General features: G+C 32.4%; 2 protein-coding genes across 3 annotated transcripts; one reads left to right on the top strand and one right to left on the bottom strand.

Moving 5' to 3' along the window:
- Positions 1 to 1,429: 1,429 nt before the first annotated feature.
- LOC149906662 (myophilin-like) lies at positions 1,430 to 17,782 on the bottom strand. Of its 2 annotated transcripts, none has more exons than XM_090104824.1 (4): positions 17,562 to 17,782; positions 4,051 to 4,187; positions 2,624 to 2,828; positions 1,430 to 2,091 (listed from the first exon to the last, which is right to left on the bottom strand). In XM_090104824.1, exons 1-4 carry the CDS (start codon positions 17,613 to 17,615, stop codon positions 1,921 to 1,923), a joined length of 567 nt encoding a protein of 188 aa, XP_089960950.1. In that variant the 5' UTR covers positions 17,616 to 17,782; the 3' UTR covers positions 1,430 to 1,920. The 2 variants fall into 2 exon arrangements, with proteins under 2 accessions (XP_089960950.1, XP_089960951.1); XM_090104825.1 differs by lacking the exon at positions 17,562 to 17,782 and adding an exon at positions 7,525 to 7,607.
- A 937-nt stretch (positions 17,783 to 18,719) lies between these two features.
- LOC149906661 (uncharacterized) lies at positions 18,720 to 19,689 on the top strand. The gene is made up of 2 exons (XM_090104995.1): positions 18,720 to 19,243; positions 19,317 to 19,689. Exons 1-2 carry the CDS (start codon positions 19,019 to 19,021, stop codon positions 19,584 to 19,586), a joined length of 495 nt encoding a protein of 164 aa, XP_089961121.1. The 5' UTR covers positions 18,720 to 19,018; the 3' UTR covers positions 19,587 to 19,689.
- Positions 19,690 to 24,007: the final 4,318 nt, after the last annotated feature.

Raw genomic sequence — 24,007 nt, 5'->3', positions numbered from 1 at the left:
TTTAGTTATTATCTGCATTTCCTAGATCAAATACTTATATGTAAGTAGGTAGTTAATTGATATCTTTTATATTATTCGAATAAAAAAAAGATCCAATATAAGGATCAGTATCTCATTGGTATAGGTACCTAATAATAATTATGGTTTTAGCTCTTCTAGACATCGCCACATTTAACTTTAAACACAATTTATTTTTTATCTCGGAAGCTGAACTCAAGAGGTCTTTTTATCATAAGAGGTTATCCTGTTATCGCATAAATAATATACAAAGCCCAGGGGTGTTAACCATTTATACTATTAAATCGAACCATTCTAATAACATTTCAATGAGATAACAAACATACGTCACTATGGAAATTAATAAATACCCAATAATATAATATTTTATTACCTACTAACGCGCGCAACGCATGTTATTGAATCACAATCATAAGTATTTGTTTGACTCTAAATACGCACAGGCATAACGGGCATAACGCACGATCTACCACAGATAACAAAATAATTTACTAACTAACTAAAACTTTTTATTTATGATAGTATATTTTTACAAACGGTCATGGTCCTTCTGTGATATTACATATTTGACTATGAAACCTAGCTCTCTATTCTCTTATCATGCTCTTTTGGCGCTAAGCCGCTGACCCCAAATCCAAAGAATAATTAATTAGTTATTTGTAACAGTACAGGGAAAGAGCTCGCTTATGCGAGAAGTGTTAATAACTAGATTCTTATTTCATAATCATTAATATCGTACCTATGACTGCACATGACCCGCGTTAACTCTAGGTATAGATAAACAATAGTATTGCTTCAAACGCCAAATGAAACGATATGATTGGTTCTTTACAAACACATCCTCCGCTACGCATCCTCGCACATCTCTGGTGAAAAAGTACCCTTATAACATTTAGATTTTTTCAGTTATAAGGGGAGTTACCCTGATGAAATTTTCTATGAAGTCTTATTAATCAATTGAATATTATATTGCATAAAATTATCAAACAAAAAATTTTAATGTCGAGCTCTCTTGGTATTTTCAATGCTATAAAACTAAATAGGTATAATTTTATATCTTGGTATTATCAATAAAAAGCTTATTGTTAAAGGAAAACATGCAAAATAAAAACCGTTTTTGTGATTATTATTTATTACTTACTACGTACTTTCACAAAGTCATGAAACTTCGTGAAACTTACAAAAATGAATCATAAAAATATATAACTATAAGAATAGAGTACATATACATATAATGGTTAATCACAGTAACAACACAATAAATATAACTTGGAATGAATTAATTTCATTATAATAGAATGACTCAAGAATAGTTCTTGATAATTTGGAAAATCCTTTATTTAGTCACCTTCGATGAACAATTAAAAACCCTTTAGGACTTTCAAAGGCACAATATTATTTTATAAATATAAAATATACTTATGCATAAGAAAAAAGCTAAGGAAGTCGGAAATTGGCACTTCACTTCAGATTAAAAGATCTTAAGGAATTAGGAAAACTAGTAATAAAATGCTTATATTATTATTTTCGTAAATTAAACAAATGCTAACCGACTTATAAAACTACAGTAAGATCAAAAGAATCTCACTTGTCATTATATTAAAGTAAATCCAATCATGGAATGAATGCGGAATGCAATATACTAATACAATTATAAAATTTTAAACACAGATCAATCGAATATATTTCAGTTACAGAGATTCTAAATATGCAGTTTGTATAATGGTCCTTATTGAGATTAAGACTCGAATAATATCGCCATTCTAAGTACTTTGTTTATGCTAATCAGAACTACTTATATAATCTATGGATTGAACATTGACTGTGGCGGTTTCGCGCCAAAATTTCCATAGTCACGTCAAAGTTTGTTGTTGGCTATGGTACATAATATTTTTAATCTGTTCACATATGTCTAGTGTTGCCAAAGTTGATGCCGCTTTGGTTGGCGCCTTTGTTGGAGCCGTACTGTAAGGAGATGACGCCTTGTCCCGCCCTCAGCTGTTCTTCGGTGAAGTTGCGAACGTTCTTCTCGGCCTCCTTTGGTCCTATTGACGGCATGCCGTAATTGTGGGCCTGGAAAAAAGAGAAGTTATATAAGTTGCTAATTTGAGTGATTTAGTGGACACTTGGCAGCACTATTAAGTATCTTTTTAATTAATAATACTTGCGGTGCCTAGTAAAAAAAATATCAAAAAATATGTTGAATCACGAAAGTGACTTCGTAGCCGCATTTAAAAATATAGAATGCCTGTAACTACTAATAATTGAATTACGAATTACGAGTCCTTCTTTAAAAATAATAAAATACAATTAAATTTCGCCAACACCAGTTTTTATTAATGTCGTGCCAGCTGACCGTTGTTTTTTCTACAGTAAACAGAGATGAATTTAACAATGGTGATTATCTTCTTATATATAAAAATGAATCGCAAAATGTGTTGGTAAGCGCATAACTCGAGAACGGCTGAACCGATTTCGATAATTCTTTTTTTATTATATTCCTTGAAGTACGAGGATGGTTTTTATGTAGAGAAAACGTAAATATGTACCACGGGCGAAGCCGGGGCGGACCGCTAGTAGTACATAATATTATAATAATCCTTACCTTTCTACCAAGCGACTGTAAGCAAATTACAACGGAATTGAGATTCTGCCTCTCCCACAGGTCGACAGTTTGGAAGGTCTCCTGGGCTGGCACACCGAACTGTTTAGCCGCTTCGAGGAACGCGTTGATGTTCTCCATGCACTTGAACGCCATTTTGGATTCGTTTATCTTCTTCACTTGGCCGGGTTTGATGCTGTTCGCGAGCCTGGAATGTGAAAGATTTTTTGTTATTGATGTAGTTAAATCAGATATTGTTGTGATTGCCTCCTTAGTATGGTGGAAAGTGAGTGGGTAAATGAACTGATTGATCCTGGATTCGCATTAAAGCCTATCAAAAATGTCGCTGTCTAACATGATGCAGAAGACTGATCGCGTACATACCTACTTACTTAAGACTTAGGTAAAAAAAAATGTCAGGGAAACATTGAAATGCTGTCATCCCTTCCCATAACCCACAAAGGGACACGTTACTACACTGACTTTAGTGAGTTTTGGCGAAATTATCAGGAAAATGTTAGCGGTTTTTTTTCACTGAAACTTGTAAAAACATACTGAATGATTAATGGTTTAAAGATTGGGTGGGTCGTAAATTCAGGTTAATACAACATTAACGATCAAAGCAATTACCAATGTTGGCAGTAATACTATGGCTGATACAGGCTATATTGGGTTTATAGTGAGCCTAAACAAACAGCTACATTAGCTGTCATCAAACTAATTGAGGATTTTACCATCATGTTGTATACTAACTTCGAGGTTACGATAGTGTCCTTTATTTTTTTTAATTTATATCAATATTATTTTCTGTATCGGTAATGTGATCAAAAAATATTTGTTAATAATATAAAATATTCTACGCGAAGTAGCCAATGCCCTAAATTGAGTACATATTTGAATAATAAAAAAATATTGATTTTTTTTTATGTATTTTAAAACTTTATTATTAATAATATTGATATTTAATGCAAAAATCTCCAAAAAAATTATTTTTCAATTAATTATAAGCAATTAAAAATTGATGAAATTTAAATTAAAGTCACGTGACTATAAACGCGCCATGACTGGTCACGATAGATGTGACGTCAAAATGTTATAGTTGTATACGTTTTTCTATCAACTGCAATGAGTGAAAACTAACATTATGACGTCACACGCGTTCGGGTGACGCTTCGGGAGTTGTCGGTGTGTTTTCGGTACTGGATTCAAAGACTAATTTTTATTTTGAAATAACTTTTGAATTATTGCAAAAAAAAAATTAAAAACCCAGTTTTGTTATAAAACTAATATATAATCTTTCCATTTAGCACAAAAAAAAATTTTATTCAAATACTCAATTTTAATCTTCTCAAACCTAGCACAAGCTTAAGTTATAAGGACTACATTTTTAACAGAATCCGAAGATTTATCATCAAAAGAAAGATACATACTTGCACAGAAGGGTGCCATCTTTAAGTACTTCATAGAAGTTATCCATGTCCCCAGACACGTTGATGGGCTCTCCAGTTATCACCCTGATCCATTCTAAGCATTCTTCAGCCAGCTCTTCGCTGTATTTGCTGTTGATCTGGAATGAAGAAAAACTCGATTATAACCACTTTCTTTATTCGCAAATATGGAGGGAAATTGAATTTTTCTCTCTTTTGGGATACATGATTCGCAATGGCTTGGGGACTTACAAGTTACACGTACATGTGTTTTATTAATTATCCGATATGTTATTAAAAAGGAATAGTAACATTATAAGGATAATCTTATAATTTTAGAAACGAAAAGCAATACATATTTGATTAATGAAAAATAATGCGTCTGTTTGCTTTCTGTGGTTTGCTCTATATTCGCAGGATGCCAAGACATTCAAAGAAATTGAAATTCGCAAATGAAGACTTTTTTCCTTCTCTGACTTGAAAACATGAAATTTATCTTTTTTGTTGATTATAGTAATTCTTCTATAAGCGAAATAATAAATCTATTATGATCTTGAACTTATATAATGATCTAGCATTAACATTTTAGCAAGTTAAATAAAACAATTAAAACTGAAATACTTCCACAGAGAATAGCGTTCCATAGTTCCATACAATCAACGACTCTATGATATTGAATAAAAACAGTGAAATGCAAGCAAAATAATTAATTAAATTATTATTAATTTAAACTTACTAAAGTTAATTAGTGTAATAGAATGGATATTGGACAAGTGCTATAAAAATGTTTACTTGTTCAAGCCTCGAGAGCGACTTACAACTAGGTCAACGCTTTATTAAATTTATTTTTATATACAATTTTTCCACCTGGCTTGCGTTACGCTCAAAAACATGCAGAATATTTTCTACTTTCTATTTTAGCTCCAAAATTATACAGAAAAAATAATCATCTCAAATTGCCAAATTTTTTTCTTATTACAACGAAATATCTTTCACCTTTTTTTTCGGCGAATATCCGATAAATTCTGATCATATTTTCACAATAATTACATACATCGATGTAATACCTAATTAAAGTAAAAATAATCATACCTCGAATTACATACGCATGACACATAAAACCACAGTTGAAAACAGATGTTAAATACCAATTCAAGAAATTACTATACTTACTTAAAATAACAATTGAATAATTGGTATGCTTCATGACCAGTAACTTCTATATATATAATAGTTATTATATTAAAAGGTGACGCGCAACATACTGCAATTTTCAACCTTCATTTAACAAGAAGAGAAATGAGGTCGGTTTAAGAGATGTCAGAACAAGGTCAATGAATGTGCAAGTAATAAGTATGTATTGTTATTGGAAACATAACGTTAATTCTTAATTAAGTACAAATTATTTCATTTTCCTCTTCTGTCGACTCGGTTGGTCAACGGTCAAATTAAACACATTTTCACTTTGATCTTTGAATAATTTTTAAGGCTAAAATAAATATAGAGTATAATTAATCAACTGTTTATTTTTAGAAATGAATATTTATTCATCAAGTTAATGGAAAATATAAGATTTTTTCTATAAGCGTTTAATTTAAATGCATGAGTGCCTCTTTGCCTAGATGACTACCTGTTACTGACGTAAGTTCATCCATTTATATTCCTATCATGCGGTTCTAGGTCCCTCAAGGCATATAAACAAAATTCCCTAAACATAATCTACTATCCGAAGCAATTCTCTGAACGTATCAAATAACCATATAAACGGGTTTCATAGGATAAAAAATATACCTGAATAAGGATAATAATTCAATCTCGAATTGCAATAATAAGATTCTATAAGATACACAATATTTAAGTATGTACCTATAATGTACATGGTCTAACTTCTATGTTGCAATCATGCATTTTTAATCAATAATGCAAGGAGAGTGCGATGACCCCGTGACCTGCTTAGGTCGAAATCTAGTTTGAAAGTTATCATTTCAATTGTATTTTATTCTATTATTATGCAGTATTAAATATGATTCCGTAGCTCTATATACTATTCGAATATTACCAGAAGGACAGCAGCCCTTGTAATGTACATTTAAATGAGAATTGTGTACATTTTATGTGAAAATATAGTAGGTATACCTACGTAAACCGTGAAATTCATAATCAAGGCCGCAATGTATTATAATAATATTTAATATTTATTATTTATTTAATACAAAGATAGAGAGATAGAGTTTTACTACTCTTCCGTGGCTACATTATGCATTTTGCTGTTAATAATGGAATTAAGATAATAATTGCAATAAATAGATACCTACAATTTTATTAGTCCAATATCCATAAGAAATTTTAACCTTATGGAGGTTTTTCTTTTCTTTTCCCTCTATTTTATATTATTAAACTGAGTCAAAAATTGTAAAGATTTCTCATCTTTATTAAACCGATTGAAATGAATAAATAAATTTATCCTAAAACTTACTACATACCTATACATATAGAATAAAATACATGCATGTGCGAAACCTTATTTTATGCGAGTTTCGTCAATGTTAACCATTCGAGCCAAGGTCAAACTGATAAGGACAGGATAAATAGTATACGCGATTGTAATAATAAGCCATCTAACGTACGTTATATTTCAGTCAACTGCCTATTGATTTTATCTTATATCACCAATATAGCACATTATGTTGACAGTATTGGGATATTGTATGTACTTCTGGTTATTGAGCTCGGTTCGTCTGTGTCTCAAAAAACACTTTTGGAGGAGTAAGTACTGTACCTATTCAAAATTGTTTAGCGGGCCGACAGAAAATTGTAACAAAAATTGTTACAATTTTTATTTGTTCATTCCATCCAAAAACATATCCGATAAATAACTAGTTTATATTACATGTGGAAAACCATATTAATTATGTAGTTATCTATTCGTATAAGGGCCGATTTTTCAATCCTTGGTTAAAATTTATCCGTTCAATAAAGTATTACACGAACATTTTAAAATGTTACCTGTAAACTGTTATATACGGACAATTAGAATAAATTTTTGAAATGGTAGTTTAATACGTTATTCGATGAATAAATTTTAACCAAGGATTGAAAAATCAGCCCTAAAATAAATTAATGTTAGAAAACTAATAGTAATCTAATTACATACGAATCGATTGTTGTAACTTGTAAGATGATAAGCTTTACAGTTTGTAGCAACAATTACTGTAACCACAATTACCTACTGGTTGGTTTCACAAGTACATAATATCCGATTATTATTTATAGGTACTTATTTATTCGAACTGATTTTTAAATCCTGTAAATCATCATTTATTAGTAAGTCAGGAATCCAAAATTGCATACCTATTAACTTCTCCAGGATATCATATGCCGAAACTCTAAGACAATATAAACAGAAACTGTCTCCGCACAAGATCGATGGATAAGTAATAAAATATCTGTATAATAAAATAAGAAGCAATACGTTACGTTTACTGTAGACTCGATTTCCATGACTCGATGAACCAAATAGCTTCAAGATAAAGCGACAACCGTCTGGCGCCAAACGTATTTTGTTATGGCCATTTACTGGTCAATAAAAACAATTTATATGGCTTAGCTCTTGATGAATTACATTAATGGATATAAACGTCTTTGAGATGGGTTGTCATCATTAAACCTCGTGTGCTAACCCACTTTTCTGTAGACTAGTTTTTATAAGGACAAGGAAGATGTACATGGAAGACAAACACGTTGTTACAAGCAACCCTAACAAGTGCTCAATTAGTGTTCTACACATTCTGAAGAAATTGATGGGAACTGAAGTTAGAAGACGAATGTCTGTCAAAGGGTAATTGGTATTATGTAAAAAGTTTTTCTTGTTATAGAAATGAAGCAGTAACATATTGCACGCCTCATAAGCGAAGCGTTGAGGTGGGTACTACTGTCACTTCGCGCAAAACATCTGATTTTTCAAACTTAAAATGTCTTTATGTATCATACATTGCACTTGTAAGATAATACATACACACACAGTTTAAAAAAGTTCTGTCTTGGACGTCCGTGTGTCTGTATGTGCGGATCCTTTTTCTTGTTAACACGATAGCGACCGAAATACTTTACTAATCGAGTCTTTCTTTTTCTCTTACGCTTGAGTATGCTCAGGAATAGAACCCTTTCATTTTTCAGGGTCTGATTCGATGTGGTTTAATTGTTATTAAATAAACAAAAATAATAATTACTAAATAATTATTTAAAAAAAATTATGAGGCGTGCACTTTTGGATTTTCCAAACTATTTAATATTTATGGCATAAAGTACGCGTATTGAAATCTGCCTTCGTTTGTAATAAAGTCGGTAAAAAATAGCAGTTGCAGATTTTTTTTTTAAATAAAAAATGCTTTCTGGTTTAATATCAGTAGATGCGTCTCTCGGCTTGAGGCAAATGACCTAAATGTCATATTCAGGCTGCAGCCTCATAGAATAGTATTTTCTGTTACTTTCAAAGCCCACGATATAAAAATTTATATCTTGATTATCGTAGCCGGGATTATCAAGGTAATAATGGTATAGTATCATTATTTTAACAAATTCACACATTTCTTTTAGAATATTCTGGTACTTACAGACCTTTTTATCCCTACAGTTCATACAGAATAAACTTAAATGGAAAATATTCTTTAGAAAGATTTTAATGTGGATTTTGTAGACACTAAAAATTTAAATAAAGGGGTAAGTATGTAAAACTTAGATAATGCAGCTGGAAACATTTAGTTGCGTGTAAATTGAGGCCACAATAACATCTCTAGGCCGCATTACAATTAAATATATTACAGTTATTAGTGTTAATGAGATTTTCGCATTGTTCCACTTAACGTAGGGTTTTACAGTTCACTCCATGGTCAGGTTCACGAGGAAACTTACTATCGAATGCGTCGATTTCTCAATAATCAATTTGTCACGAACTATACAGAAATACTTCATGTAATAATAATATAAATGACTCAATACTAAGAAATACGTGAAACAGTCTCGTTTTGTAAGGATACGAGATTGGGGCAAGATCGCAGTATGACGTAATAAGCGAAGGATTCAGATGAGTCAACAGAGGGCAGACGTTATTAAAAACGGTCATATGTTGCCGAAATTTATTGATTAATGCACGCAAATGATGGTATGGCGATGCAGTGCACAACGAGTCATGTAATAGTAAAATTTGCTCATGGTTTCTATATTTTGAAAAGAAAGGAAGTTCTAAAGAAGAATCTATTCCAGTAACCGTAACAACGACTAACTACAGTATGTATTCGTCTTGAAAACAAAATGAAATAATACAACTTCTGAAACTTCGAGTAACAAGAACAATAAATATAGAGCTATTAAAATATGCACATAATTTATATCGAATAGCTAATAGTAGATTAGGCTTTACTATATAAGCTAATGTAGGACCTGTTGCAGTTCATTAAGCGCCTATACAAAACATTCTTGATCGGTCGGATCGGATAAGTTCATGAATTTCGATTAGTTTTAATTTTTCATAGATAATATTGCATAACAGTTTAATTTTAAAACTTAATAGCAGGTCATTGATTTATGAATTCGCCGGACTAATTAACAATTATGTTAATTCAAACGTGACGGATGTACAGTTGAAATTCAACGTGTCGATAAAGTTGCCCGATAACGTTCAACTATTCGGCCAGCCATTAATATTCCAAACATTATCTAATTTGTGTTTCAAGACAAAGGAAGTGGATTCTTGTCAATAGCAACGTCCCGTTTCTACTATTCCGACCAGTCTATCCATAACTTCAAATATTGTATCAATATTTTGTTAATTGGTTCATATTTTATGCTTACGATATGAAATATCGCTTAGTTTATAGTCATCATCATATTATGTACGTATCATACGTCGATAACGTTGACGGTTTAATTGAGAGCTTTAATAGTACATATTGTAACACTCGATGAAAATAATTTGTATGATATTTTTAAAAAGTACTTAGAGAATTTACCGACTGTTAACCAGCGATGTAATATAATACAAACGTTAAGCCTTATTTTAATAATAGCAGATGTGCTTGAAGGCCGTTAATGATGACCAATAGCGTACACAACGCTCTTTCATGACCAATCTCAGTACGTAAGAACCATACATGTCCGTTAGCAACAAAAACTCTGCTCAGAAATAAACATGACTCAATGTCAATGGATTCGATACTATCATATTTCTAGAAACGTTATTTTAAATTTAATGTATGCGGAAAACAGTTCTAACAATTCATACAGGTTTATTCAAATGGTTATGGCGGTTACCTATCTTAATCTCGAATTTTAATATTCCGAATATCATAATCCAGAAAACGTTTGGACATTTTTTCATAACCCCGAATTTTAAAATTTCGAAGTTTTGTTTGCCATATAATCGCAACTCCGAATTTCATTTGCCCATTTCTTTATTTGTACGACGTTTTACAATCCAGACGAATGAGTTCCAGACATACGAAATCTAAATGCACAAAATCCAGATGACCGTAATCCATATGCACGAAAGCCAGATTTTTAAAACACAAATTTTTGAAATACAGTTGATTGATATCCAGATAAACAATGTCCAGATTTTTTAAATTCAAATAAACGATACCCAGCGAAACGAAATCCTTCCAGGGGGTCGCAGCACGAACCTAACCTAACCTACTGAATAGATTTTAACACTTTAACCTTTCTGTAATGGGCAAGTAAAACAATAGCGAGTCGGTTCTGGCACTCGCCGGCCGCTGCCGCGGCACGCTCGCTTCGCTCGCTCGGCTCGTGCGTGAAGGGTCACAGTTCAAACCTAACCTAACCTACTGAGTCGAATTTGACACTTAAACCTTTCTGTAATGGGCAAGTAAAACAATAGCGAGTCGATTCTGGCACTCGCCGGCCGCTGCCGCGGCACGCTCGCTTCGCTCGCTCGGCTCGTGCATCGGGGGTCACAGTTCAAACCTAACCTAACCTACTGAGTCGAATTTGACACTTAAACCTTTCTGTAATGGACAAGTAAAACAATAAATTTACTTACTGACATGTTTATTTTCAGTCGATAGTAAAGGTATAATCACGATTGTATGGAAATCAAATAAAAAGATTATGAAAATCTGGCAATAGTTTATCTGTTATACGATTATATGGGAACCAAATAAAAAGATTATGAAAATTTGGCAATAGTTTATTTGGAAAATGGTACGATGGGAAACAAAAAAAAGTATTCTGAGAATCTGGTATAATGAGATCTGTATTATGAAAATACGGGAAACAAAAAAATACTTTTTAAAAATCTGGTTTTGGTGCATCTGGAAATTGATTCATCTGGGAAATTAAAAAAGGAATTTTAAAAATTTGTAATTCATTACATCTGTCTTTTAAAAGTTCTAACAACCGTTTTCGGGGTTTTAATATTCGGGTAATAGAAATTCGAGTTTTTAATAGGTTACCGGTTATGGCTGCATGTAGAGTGTAGACCTTGTTATCAACAATAGTTCCAACATTGACCGGTAAGGAGACAGGAATGGGGTCACAATGAGGCCGCCTAGTGCTTACATGTAGCTAATTCGATGCAATGATCAATCTTATTTGTATAAAATCTAGTGTGCCTCTAGGCTTGTGATGGCTGATCGTGGGAAACATTGTTCTCCATCCAGCTAATTTCATTCTGGTAATTTTCTCTTTTCTCTTGTGTTAATATTTATGTACAATCGTAGTATATTATTATTAGTCTGTGGTACAATTAAGTGTTGTCACCACATCTGACCGTTAAAGGAGAATGGGCAAATTGGGCCTGAAACTTGGGCTAAGACCAATACACACGAAATATTGTTTTTGTGATATATCATAACACATACCTTAAGAAAAAAATAAAATAAAAAAATAAATCAATCGGGTTCTTGTACAGTCAAGGCACAAAGTTTTATTTATTTAGCTATTATTTTGCGCACAATAACGGTGTTTTTAATTCGAGTGAAGTAAATATAAATCTAAATGTCACTGGAGTGACTGAATTAACTATTAAACCACAAAGAACGTCTAACTACGTTGAATTATAATAAACACGGTATAGGTACCTGTTACAAAACATAATATTAGTGTATTTCGGTTATTAGAAGGCTTAAGATTAGAACGTATTTGTAAGTGAAAGTGAATTGGAGTAACATAAAGATATTGTCATTGTCTTATAACAGTTATTTATTGCAAAAAATATTATACACAAAGAAATAAAACTTCATGTGACTGTACAAAAACCCGGTTGATTATTTTTTTATATATATTTTTCCCGTTATGTATGTGTTATGATCTATTATAAAAACAATATCTCATGTGTATTGGTCCAACTCAAGGGTTCAGGCCCAACTTCCATAGTAAAATGCCCATTCTCCTTTGACCCCATTTTAAAAATATTCGAGGTGCGACCGCTTCCTTTCTGGTTCGTTAATTCTTCAATGTGCGATGGTTGAAAGGAACTTGAATTTTTATTGTAATTAATCGTGCTCTTATCATTTCCTTTTGAATATTTATGTTTGAGGGGTTTTATATTAAGTAGTTGTGTTTAGTTAACCGATGAAATAGCAACCACTTCTTAACACTATTTCGATGGTTGTCAAATTTTTCTGAATCCACTTTAGCAGCGTGTGTAGTTTCATTTGCTCGTATATTCTGTTCTGTTTTCTATATAGCTAAGTTAGCTGAATCTCGAATACTAATTCCTGTATTGGCTATCCGAAACGAGAGTCTAGGTAGAAGTTTAAATTACGTTGATTACATCAACATCTAACGTTTCATGGGAGGCCACCCAGGAACATAACAAAACTAGTTTTAGAACTGTTTAATGTTTACATTTGGTCCACACAGGGGCTTAAAATTCAAAGACGACGCAAGAGAAATTTGGTCAGGCATCAATCTTAAACATATGGCGTTGTTTTGAAAGTAGCCTATATTATTTAAGCCTTATAAATACGTCCTGAGTAAAGGCCATACCATATAAGGTGTGGTTGTGTTGTAAGTGAACCGTGCCTTGTATGAGTCATCGTCTCGATGAATTAGTATGAAAAAATTCTTTTGCACCTAATTGAACATCTGTTCCTATAAACTTATATTTAGCTAAGGTCGCTATATAATTTAACGATTGATCTGATATCTTTACAATTATACAGTAAGGTGAGACCATGCATTTTTTAGGACATAAACAATGATTGGAAATGTATGAGGATAATGAAACCACTATTCCTGCCTTCTAAATTATTGTTTTAACATTTACATACAAAGTTATTCTACCCAAAATATTATAACTCCTAACTTAGACTCCTAATATATTAATGATGTCATTAGAAACTTCTAGACGCAGCGTCATACTGGAGGAATTTAACAAAACAAACTATGTAGGTATATTGCACTTAGACGTACCGGAAATGTTATAAGATTCTGTTTCATTGCCTATGTTTGAATTTAATTAATTATTATCTACTGTCTAACTAGAACAATTGTTTTGTCAAGGTTTATTTTTATTTCTAAGTTTAAATGAGAAAACCTTTGGAGAGGTTGTCGTCTTACAATTTCAATATAATTTTTATAAGGAAAGTTTTAATTTTGTTGTTCTGAATCATATTCTAGTCTCAACCAACTTTTTTATTACTTCGTCTTTACTAATTTTGCCCCTGGATATCGCTAATAAAAGGTTAATTTGGTTTGAAATTGGAATTTTATCCTACCAACGAACATACTGTATAGGTTGTGCAGTGTGCTCATTTATTTTCGCTGAAAGGAATGTTTGAATTATAGTTAATTATGCTTAATCTTTTTCTCATCCGAGAAATCAAACCGAAAACACACGCCGCGGCCGAACGGAATGCAAGAAAAACCTAATTTGAATACGCTCTAATCCTTAGCTGCAGTTTAGGCCTTAGCACAGTTTTTCACATTCCTGTTCCTAGAATTCCGTGCATATTCGGAACGCCAATCCAATCCAGCTAGTTCAGTAATTGATGGTACAAATTAAACCACATGGAGTTATGTGAATACATGATTACGTTATTTATTAAAAATGCATTGGCGCCGTGCATTGCTTCCACGATAGCGGTTCTCTCAAGGAAACCGGTTGAAAGTGTTGACCGATTCTCCTTGACCCACATCGGCTGCAGGAAGAAAGGTGCAAGATGACTTCCAATATTCACGATACTTTTATGAATATTACAATGTATGTAAGTGTGACGAAACGTACTGTGAATTGTCCGTTAACCGCTTATTTTGGTAGCTTGTATGGTAACGACTGTGTAGGATGATCATTCAAGGCAGAGTGTTATTTATGTGGAAATGAAATTCTGTAGAAATTTTACAAGGATAGCCAGACAGAAAGTTCAAATCTGAAGCCAATTATAATCGGAAGGAATGTTCGTTTAGTAACGATTTCGTTAAAACTAAAAGCAGAATATTCCGCTCGAGTTTCATAGCATAAATTTAATAAGAGCACAAGGCACCGCATGTTCAAATTAATTGAAGCAAAAAATATGTTCCGTTAATTGGATTGGACCTTTTTTGGAAAAACCGGATTAAAAGTATCAAAGAATAACATCTAAAACGTTGCTATTGCTTCACTGTAAGACGAAACTGCAATCAACTCGTATTCAAATAGAATACAAAACATATTGAGCAATTTAAATTGTAGGGTCAACAACCGCCTTCCGTAATTCTTAATGCTATATGCTCTTGTTACTTGATATTTTCTGCCAAAATAATTTTAACTGTTAATATTAATTGCTTTTAATAATGTACGTTAAGTTATGTATTATCATTTTGTTTGAATCAGTTATACATGGTTCTTAGGTATCTACTCTTAAAATTATATTTTCCTGAATAAAATGAACTCTGAAACAGGTATGTTAAAGTTTATTTATAAAACTAAGGGCTGCTATCCTATCCGTCCGGGTCGCCCCAGATTTGTCCTAGTTAGCCCGGGGATAGCCCGGGCGGGGTTGTTAAATTGTGTCATTGACAAAATAAGAACAATAATATTGTATTATGAACAATTATATTGTATTATGCTAATGATACATAATAATTGTAAAAGAAGAACATCTACTCACGTTTGCTCATGTTACGAAATAACTATGTATAATTATTTTACAATTATCGCAATTTTTCCAATGTGTTACAATAATTATACTTGATAAATGCGAAATTTCACAAAATTTCAAGGAAAGTATGGAAATAAAACGTAGATAGTTGTTTCATTTACGTGTGCTATCACCGCTACCTGACTAATTTCGAAATAAATTTGCTACGTAATATTATATTGGTAATATCAAATTGTGACACTGTAAAAATTTATTGAAATATTTTCCGTAGATTTATATATTTTTATTTTCATATATTTTTTTTAATTTTTAATATTCGAAGCTTCTTATAATAATATCACTCATGAAAGAATAACCAAACCAGAATTATGTATCGTCAACATATCAATGAGTAATTTATGAGTTCATAAAATGTCTGTCACAGTCACAAAAAAATCGTGGGCCATGCATTATTCATTTTTCCGTGTCACCTCACACACTTGCAACATGCAGCAGACACTTATCCTAAGCAAATAACCGAGCTTAACGTCCTCCTTATGTGGTAGCATAAGGAGGACGATTATACGTCTTTAAAATTCAAAACCGATCCCAAGCGTTACCTACAGGCTACAGCATCGGAATTTCCATACATACAAAAATGTGCACATATATGTCATATGGTCGCAAATATGTCTTGCCAATTACACTATTGTTCTATGAAGTATGAATATTGTTAGTAGTTAGTCACGTTGTACTTACATCATTTTGTAATGCGTACTTTGTGGTTAGGTGTATTTATCCCTACGGTTATGAAATCGTTAATCTGTTCTCTATGTTCATTGATGATATCGATATACTTTAGGTATATCAATGGTATGGATTACGCAAAACACGATATATTTTTGTGTGATTTTTTATGAAATCAATGAGAAAACTTTCATTTGGTATACCTAGAGCTAGGTAATAATTCAGCATGCGATTTTAAACTTTAAAAAGTTTCCCTCGCGTTTTTAAATGGGGTTTGTAACCTATTTGAGAAGCTAAGACTTTATTATTATTCTACACAGCTATATTCAACCCTAGATGTACCTATTGCTCATATTTGTGTGTAATAATCAAGAATTAAACAAAAGCATTTGATTGTGTTTTGTGGTACCTAGGTAGGTAGGTACCTACCTATATTGCAATATTTGTTTATGGTATCGTAGTACCTAGAAAAATCGAAAAACGACCTTCAACTATAAATTAAATATCCTATAAAATGGTACTATATAAAAACGAAATGAAACCTTACAACAATACTTCACGTAACAAACAACATGTACGGAGTAGGTACACAAGCTCTGATAAATATACATCTTAATTCTCTACAATTATCTATCTATTGTTGAAGAAATCGGTGACAAAGCAATAGAGTCAATTAATTATAATAAACTACAGAAAGCATTCAGCATTCTACAATATACCTACTCCACCGAGTATTCTAGATTAGAAGATTGTAGAACAAATCCAGCAGCAGCCTGCAAAACTTACCTAGGTACATTCAGTAAATTCAAATGCAATTAATTATAACCGTTATTACGAGTTATTTATGGTGATATCTATGTACATAAATACATAATATTATGTCAAGTTCATGCTAAGATAAGCCGTGCCAGTCTGTACAAATTAAACATAGGTTTTTTTAATTTTGTATCAATCCATCTTTGAAAAAAGAATTTCATCTGCCGGTTGCCATAGACTATAGAGAAAATAATGATAGGTAAAAAATGAAATTTATAAAAAAAAACGCGAATTAGGTACAGTACTGAATAGTTATATCCAAATTACGTTTAATTTTGAAAAATTAAGTCTTTGTAAGATAATTCAGTGGTAAAATGATTTATGTGAACCATAAAACACACCTGTAAGTCAAGTACGAGTGAGGTCCATGGTGTTTAGAAATACCTACCCACACGGGGCTTACGAACGTTTTTTGCCGTGGAAATTGGAACCTGTTTTCGACCGTTTAAGATTCTTGTTTCGTCTTTCTTATAATAGATGTGTATCATTGTACAGGGATTTACTTATATTTGATTTAAAGATCAGTACGAGCTAAAAATCTGGGTTTTAGACTAAAACTAGATACCTACATACTTAATTTGGAACATTTTTGACAAATACTTATTTTAGAACTTTCGAGTTCATTAATTACGCAAATTACCTTTAATAATAATTATGGACATATTATGAGGCACGTGACATAAATAGGTCATGGCTGAGTCCTTGGCTCAACATCTGGACCACCCAGCATCCCAAATCGATATGTATCTCAGCGGAAAATCCATACGTACAGGTAGGTACGAACCGTCTACAAAAACTAAAAATTTTGCCGACAAGGCAGACATCTTACTGGAAAATTTAAATATTGAGTACTGTATATTATAAAAAACATACCTTTCTTTGAGCCTCCGCGGCAAATCCAGATTTGGTCGCCCTGTTGTTTGCCATTTTGTAACTATAAACTATTTTGTACAATAAATAATAAATTAAATCACAGACGCGGTTTGTCGTGAAGTCACCACGGGAAGAAGGATATAATCGCTATACAAATGTAAACAGCGGCGCGGGTCGACTGGCGACCTGTTCTATGTGTGAGTGTGTGATGAATGACATCATGCAGCGAGCGCGAAGCGGCCGGCCGGTGCTCGACTCTAGGGATGTGACGGAGGCCACGATATCGACGACCGACGAGCTGAGGTACAAGATAACCTCAACCCACAACCTTTACACTTCGGCTCATGATCATAAATACAATTTAGATTTTAGATGCAAGCATTTCAAGATACTTACCCAACGTATTTACCCAAAAAATTAATAAAAGTTATGAATATTTCAAAAAATATTAATAACAGTAAGTATTATAAGTGTGAACTTCAGCTGAAATTTTATATTTTCTATTATTATTGGAAATGACGTAAGAAATATGTTTTATATGTAGGTACTACCTACAAATATAATGTTCAAAAGTTAACGATTTTTTCAGTTTTAATAAAAACTTTATATCGATAATAATTATCAGCCGTATCCTGCCCTATGAACCCCAAATGAATGTAAAATGAAAACCAAGTATGGAATACAATATGAGTAAAAGGGACAGATATATTATCGTCTTGTCATCTCATTCTATCTCCATGTTAAAGGCACCAAGGCGCGCATGGTCAGCCCTCGTCACTAATTATTCAAAGTCAAATCAACATGCTATAAAATGCGTTATTGTGTGAGCCGAATTTTAAATTTGTGTTTTATTTATTTTATATTATGATCTGGTGCATGGGTTACTTTAGCTGTTTTTGTCACCATTAATTACTTATTAAAAAAAAAATAGTTTCTTTTTAAAATTCATTTTACTGCCATCTAAAGAAACCAACCAGAATTACTAGATTTATGAGTACTAAAGGAATGATACGGTTTGTATCAAAGAGATGGCGTGGTCATCAAATCGTTTAATTTTTATGTAGGACTTGAAAAATTCGATAAAAGTGTAAAAACTCGTGTTTAAAAATGGATTACATTAATTCTAATATTCTAAGAAGACGATACCTTAACTACATAATATATAAATACCGAATTATAATATTTAAAACGAGTAATAAATAGTCAATACTCTTTTGAAGTACCTACACAGATACCTACTCATCGTGCTTTGAAAAACGATAAAGAACAATAAGTTTCTTCTGCTAAGTGACACAAGAATTTTCCGTCAATTCTTGAGCAACGAACAAGCCAAATTACAGTAAAAACCTTAACATGGAGGAATAGAAAAACAAACGCTATAAAAAACATAAAAATATAATTAATTAAAAGCATTTATGAACTCGTTAAATCATTAACTAAGCAAAGGTCTCGTTAAAATGGAGTATCACGGAAGACGTCGCCGTGGAAGACCAAGATCTAATCCTGTTGCACTGGCCTTTGCTCCGAGACAGAAAAAGTCGTCATTCTTTGATAGTATATGCAGTTTCCTTGTAATGTCCAGTCTAATGGCTATTATATACTTACTTCTGGAACATCATTGTAGCGTTTGTAGCAGCAAGTGCGATTTACATAACATATCAAAAGGAATAAATGAAATAACAGTAAGTATTTTTGTAAAGAAAACTGACTCAGCAACTATTTTGAATGTAGACTTATGATATTGTATTTTTTCAGGCTAATCTATCGGATATGAAAAATTCTTACTATGATTTAGAGTCTAAAATATTAAAGTTCTCAGAAGAATTGCCAAAAATAGAAGGACAAGTGGAAGTTTTGGAAGCATTAGCTAACACGCTCGAAAGGGGCGATTTTGGATGGAATCCTAAAACGCAATTATCTCTGCCCAATGTTGATGTATTTCTGAATATTGAGACACCGAATCATTTGAAAAAGGACGACGTTTTAAACTTCACACAAAATCAAAAAGAGATTAAGGCGGATTGACTAGATTTGGATACTTTTGAATTTGTAAGAAACCGAATGAAGGCAACTTTTTAATCTTGTTTAACAATGGAAATAAAAATTGTATAAAAATTGGTAAAATTTATTTGAATCTCATTTCAACAAGCAATTTTATATTACAAGGTATTCACATCAGTATATCCAGTGTTTGTCTTGGTGTGTTTTATTGCAATGACAGTCTTTTTTGTAAACACAATATTGCCGCGTTTCTACGCCAACACCTGTGGATTTTAGAGAAGATCTTGTTAAAGTTGTGGCATTTTTTGAATATTTACTCAATTCATTTTGGGTAGCTTGGTTAGTCGTTGTTTTTGCCTCTTTTTTAGTCTTGTCCTTTAAAATTGATAGTACATTCATATCATGTTGTTTTCTTCGATCCAAATGTCGATGATGTTGCTCGTCATGATGATGATGTACAGCACAGCTTTTCCGACGTTCTAGTTTTGCAATTTCGTTCAGTTCTTTGTGAAGACTATCGTAAGCAGCACCTATATCCAATATTGTGTGCTAAAATGAGTAAATAGTAACTCGTTTAATATTGAAATCTCAGCATAACAATTATTGCCTAACCAATTGACAGAACAATCTGCATTCATACTATATAATATGCTCATAAAATACCAGCATTAATAGAGTAGGTCAATAGTTAATTGAATTGACTGCAATCTGAAGGCCAATACTGAGTGTGATGTATAATATAAATTGGCATTTTCAATTAATCTTCACGTGGTCTAAGTCACAAAATCAAGTGAATAACATTCACTATACAGTCTGCACTTGATCTGATGCACTGTTGAACTATGATTACGAATGGTCAATATTATATTTTGTTGGATAATAACACAAATACAGGTATCACATAGTACGAGTAAAATTTGTTGTTTTACTTATGCAGCAGTTTCAAAAATGTGCTAAATGCACTAAATTATTAACTGATACAAAATAAGGTGATACATAATTATTAAAACCCTGACATTAAATGTTTTGGCATGCTCCAGATTGCTTATACACAACTTATACATACAACTACATACAATAATTGATACGGTACCTAATGCTAATGTATTATATTCATTGCTTCGTGAAAATTAATAACTGTAATCCCGGCAGTAGTGTTCAGAGTTTCAAGATCGGGTATTGTGTTTAATGGTATTTCTATATAGAATTCCTCAGTGGCAGCGGAATTTGGAAATATCCCCAAGACCCGCATACGAAACTTAATGTAGGTACCCTATTTACCAATTCAAATTGAACGGGTTTCTAATAAAACAAATAATAACCTTCAATACATGTAAACTTGTCTTCATGTGACTGATTTCGTTATGGAAAAAATATCTATCCCAAAAATGCGTGGTCAAATGTCCAGTAACAGCAACTACTGCGATAAAAATGCTCAATTCAAATAGGAAGTTCTTGCTAAGAGGCATGGTTTTAATATTTTACTTTTTTAATTTCCACTATTTTCTTCACTTAAAATTTCGACAAGAATATATATCGCACATTTCTATAGTTTGGTTCGCAAACACATTGCAAATTTAATACATTACTGCGTAATTTTCGATAAATTTATAACAAATGACTATAAAATATAATAAATAATTCCAAAATAATTAACATAATTATGACGTAATCATTTTTGAAATTGACATAATTATGTCGTTTAAAAATATGGATCGAAGACGTAAATAATGAGATAATAATCAGTAGTTGAAACCATTCATGGACAGAATTATGTGCTTTATTATTTTTCTAGTGTGGCATAATAAATGTGGGTATTTTTTAGATTTTATGCTATGCCGCTGATGTCTCTATGCCCATGCGTATCTGTTTTATTTATTACAGTAGTTCATAATAGCAAGAAACAAGTCGCAAGACGAAATTTTGCTTTTACAGTACAATTAAAATATAACCAATAAGTTCGGAGAAAATGAATAAACATTATAGAATTTCATTTTTTTATTATATAAGTATGAATTTGTTTAACATATTCCACCACATTACTGTTATAGGTTACATTTTTTATACGACAATACAATATGTTTTAGCGCTATTTTAAACTAAGGTTCGACTGTTGACTTCGTCGACTGGGCGGCAGTTTTCTGCAAAAAAATAAATAAAAAAGTAGCTCAATATTAATTATTTTTGGCCAGTTTCTCTTTTCATTCAATGATTTTCACTCAAAAACTTTCCTAGCAGCGTAGTTATTTGGTCATAAGAGCCGAAATATTTTTCGACGTGGCCTCGATTCAATAATTCCTGAACCATATTTCGAAAATATTGGAGAGATACAGAAACTGAAAATTAAGTTTTAATACTGTATTTCGTTGCAACGAAATATTTTTCAACTTGATATGCTTGTTTGCATTGCATAATCTGTATGAATAGGATCTATTCTATATTTTTAGTCAACAAAAAATCAACTGATGTTGGTAGGTACTCTCCTACACTCTTTGTACAATAATTATTTACCTAATGTATAAATTATATGGGTATATATCTACTATTATAACAAAGCTACAGAGTTTGTTTGCCATAGTCTTGCCATAGTATACTTAATATCACGCTTAGACTAGGAGCGGTACAATGAGGGTTAAACCGCGGGGCACAGCTAGTTAAGTACAATATGTAATGAGCAAAAAAGCATCCATGATGAGAAATTCTCACCTTCGATATAACTCAATAGTCGACGTGGACTTGTCAAAAGAAATCGATTTTTTTCGTATTTTGCGTATCCTTTGTGTGCACGGCAGCACGGGCGTCGAAGGGAGTACGTCGAGATTTTTCCGGCATGAAAGAAAATCGTGCTTAATTTTTATGTTGTAGAACACTGTTATGACGAAAATATTGATATGTGTCGTGGCTTGGTAAGTGACATTGCTTAACCTAGTCCTTTTTCAAACAGCCTAGCTTCTTTTTGTATGTAACTAACGAAGGAAAAAGAAAGACTAACGTTTATTTAAATCAACATCAAGTTGCTCGTCAGGTTCTTCGTTGATCAGACAATAGGTATATAAACAAAAATCTCAACAATTTATTACATTATAACAATTTATTATATACACATAGTATATTTTCACGTGCTCCAATTATATATTAATCAATTTTATTTCATGTGCAAATTATAATAGCATATTAGGAGGGCAACAAAATGATTTATTAAAACCAAGAGAATAAAAATACCACTCATTGAAGCTCTACAAATAATACAAAAATCCTCAACAAGCCACGACACACGATAATATAATAAACTCCTACTGTATTTGTTTCCTCATCTCGCATTGTGTACTGAAGTATGCATAGCTCTTCAGCTGCTGTGAAGCACGCCGCTTCCGCTTGTCCGATCTGCTCCTGAAATAGATAAAAAATTATTATAATGAAATTGTTTCATAACTTTTTATTGGTTGTATATGTGAATTATGTCTCTAACTCTCTATTCATAAACGTACAGTATATTCTTAACTAGATGCACTCCGCGGTTTCACCCACATGGCGCCGCTCCTATTGGTCTTAGCGTGATGATATAATTATAGCCTATAGCCTTCCTCGATGAATGGGCTATCTAACACAGAAAGAATTTTTCAAACCGGACCAGTAGTTCCCGAGATTAGTTCCCGCGTTCAAACAAATAAACAAACAAACTCTTCAGCTTTAAATTACATATTTGTATAGATTAAGAATTTTAGATGCGAGAAGCATGGACGTATAAAAAAAGACGGACGCCGTATTACGAACAAACAACGTGAAGCCACAATAGTAAGCTAGCAATCGTGTAAAGACAATGAACACGCACACACTCTCACCATAGTAAGCTTGTCGGCCGCCATTACGTCGTGAACTACCGACCGATTAACTGCGTCACTGTTTCACAAAAAATATTTAAAATGCTGTCTTGCGTGGTTAAATGGTGTCGCAACAGTACAATTTTAAATAACAAAACACAAGGGATTACATTCCACAGGGAAGCAAGTTATTTCATTAATGTTTTAATGACAAAATTATTACGGCAAAATTTATAGAAAAAAAATACAGCCGCCATTGTCATCAGGACAGCTGTTGCCATGGCAACATGGCACACACACATGGATGTGTCGCCGCCATTACTAGGCTTCACTCAATGTTTAGGCGATATACCGTCCGTCTTTTTTTATACGTCCATGGCGAGAAGATTCACCTATGTACGGTAAATTTTAAGTTTTAATATGACTGGAATTTAGCATCTGAGTAAATAATCGTGATTCAATAGAAACAACAAAATAACTAAGACTAATTTTAGGGGTACCACTATATCACATTTCTGATCTACACAAGTGTCAAGGTACTAAGCTTTTATACACCCTATTTTAATTTATAATGTAGTACAAAATAAATTAAGTTTCAGTTAATTTTATATTACAAAAAAGAGT

Source organism: Colias eurytheme, chromosome 8, assembly GCF_061535395.1.
Source record: "Colias eurytheme isolate Ceu_HAF_F1 chromosome 8, ilColEury1 Martin Lab GWU primary, whole genome shotgun sequence".
NCBI lineage: Eukaryota > Metazoa > Arthropoda > Insecta > Lepidoptera > Pieridae > Colias > Colias eurytheme.
The sequence above is the reverse complement of the archived record's forward strand: the minus strand, read 5'-3'. Positions and strand labels throughout refer to the sequence as shown.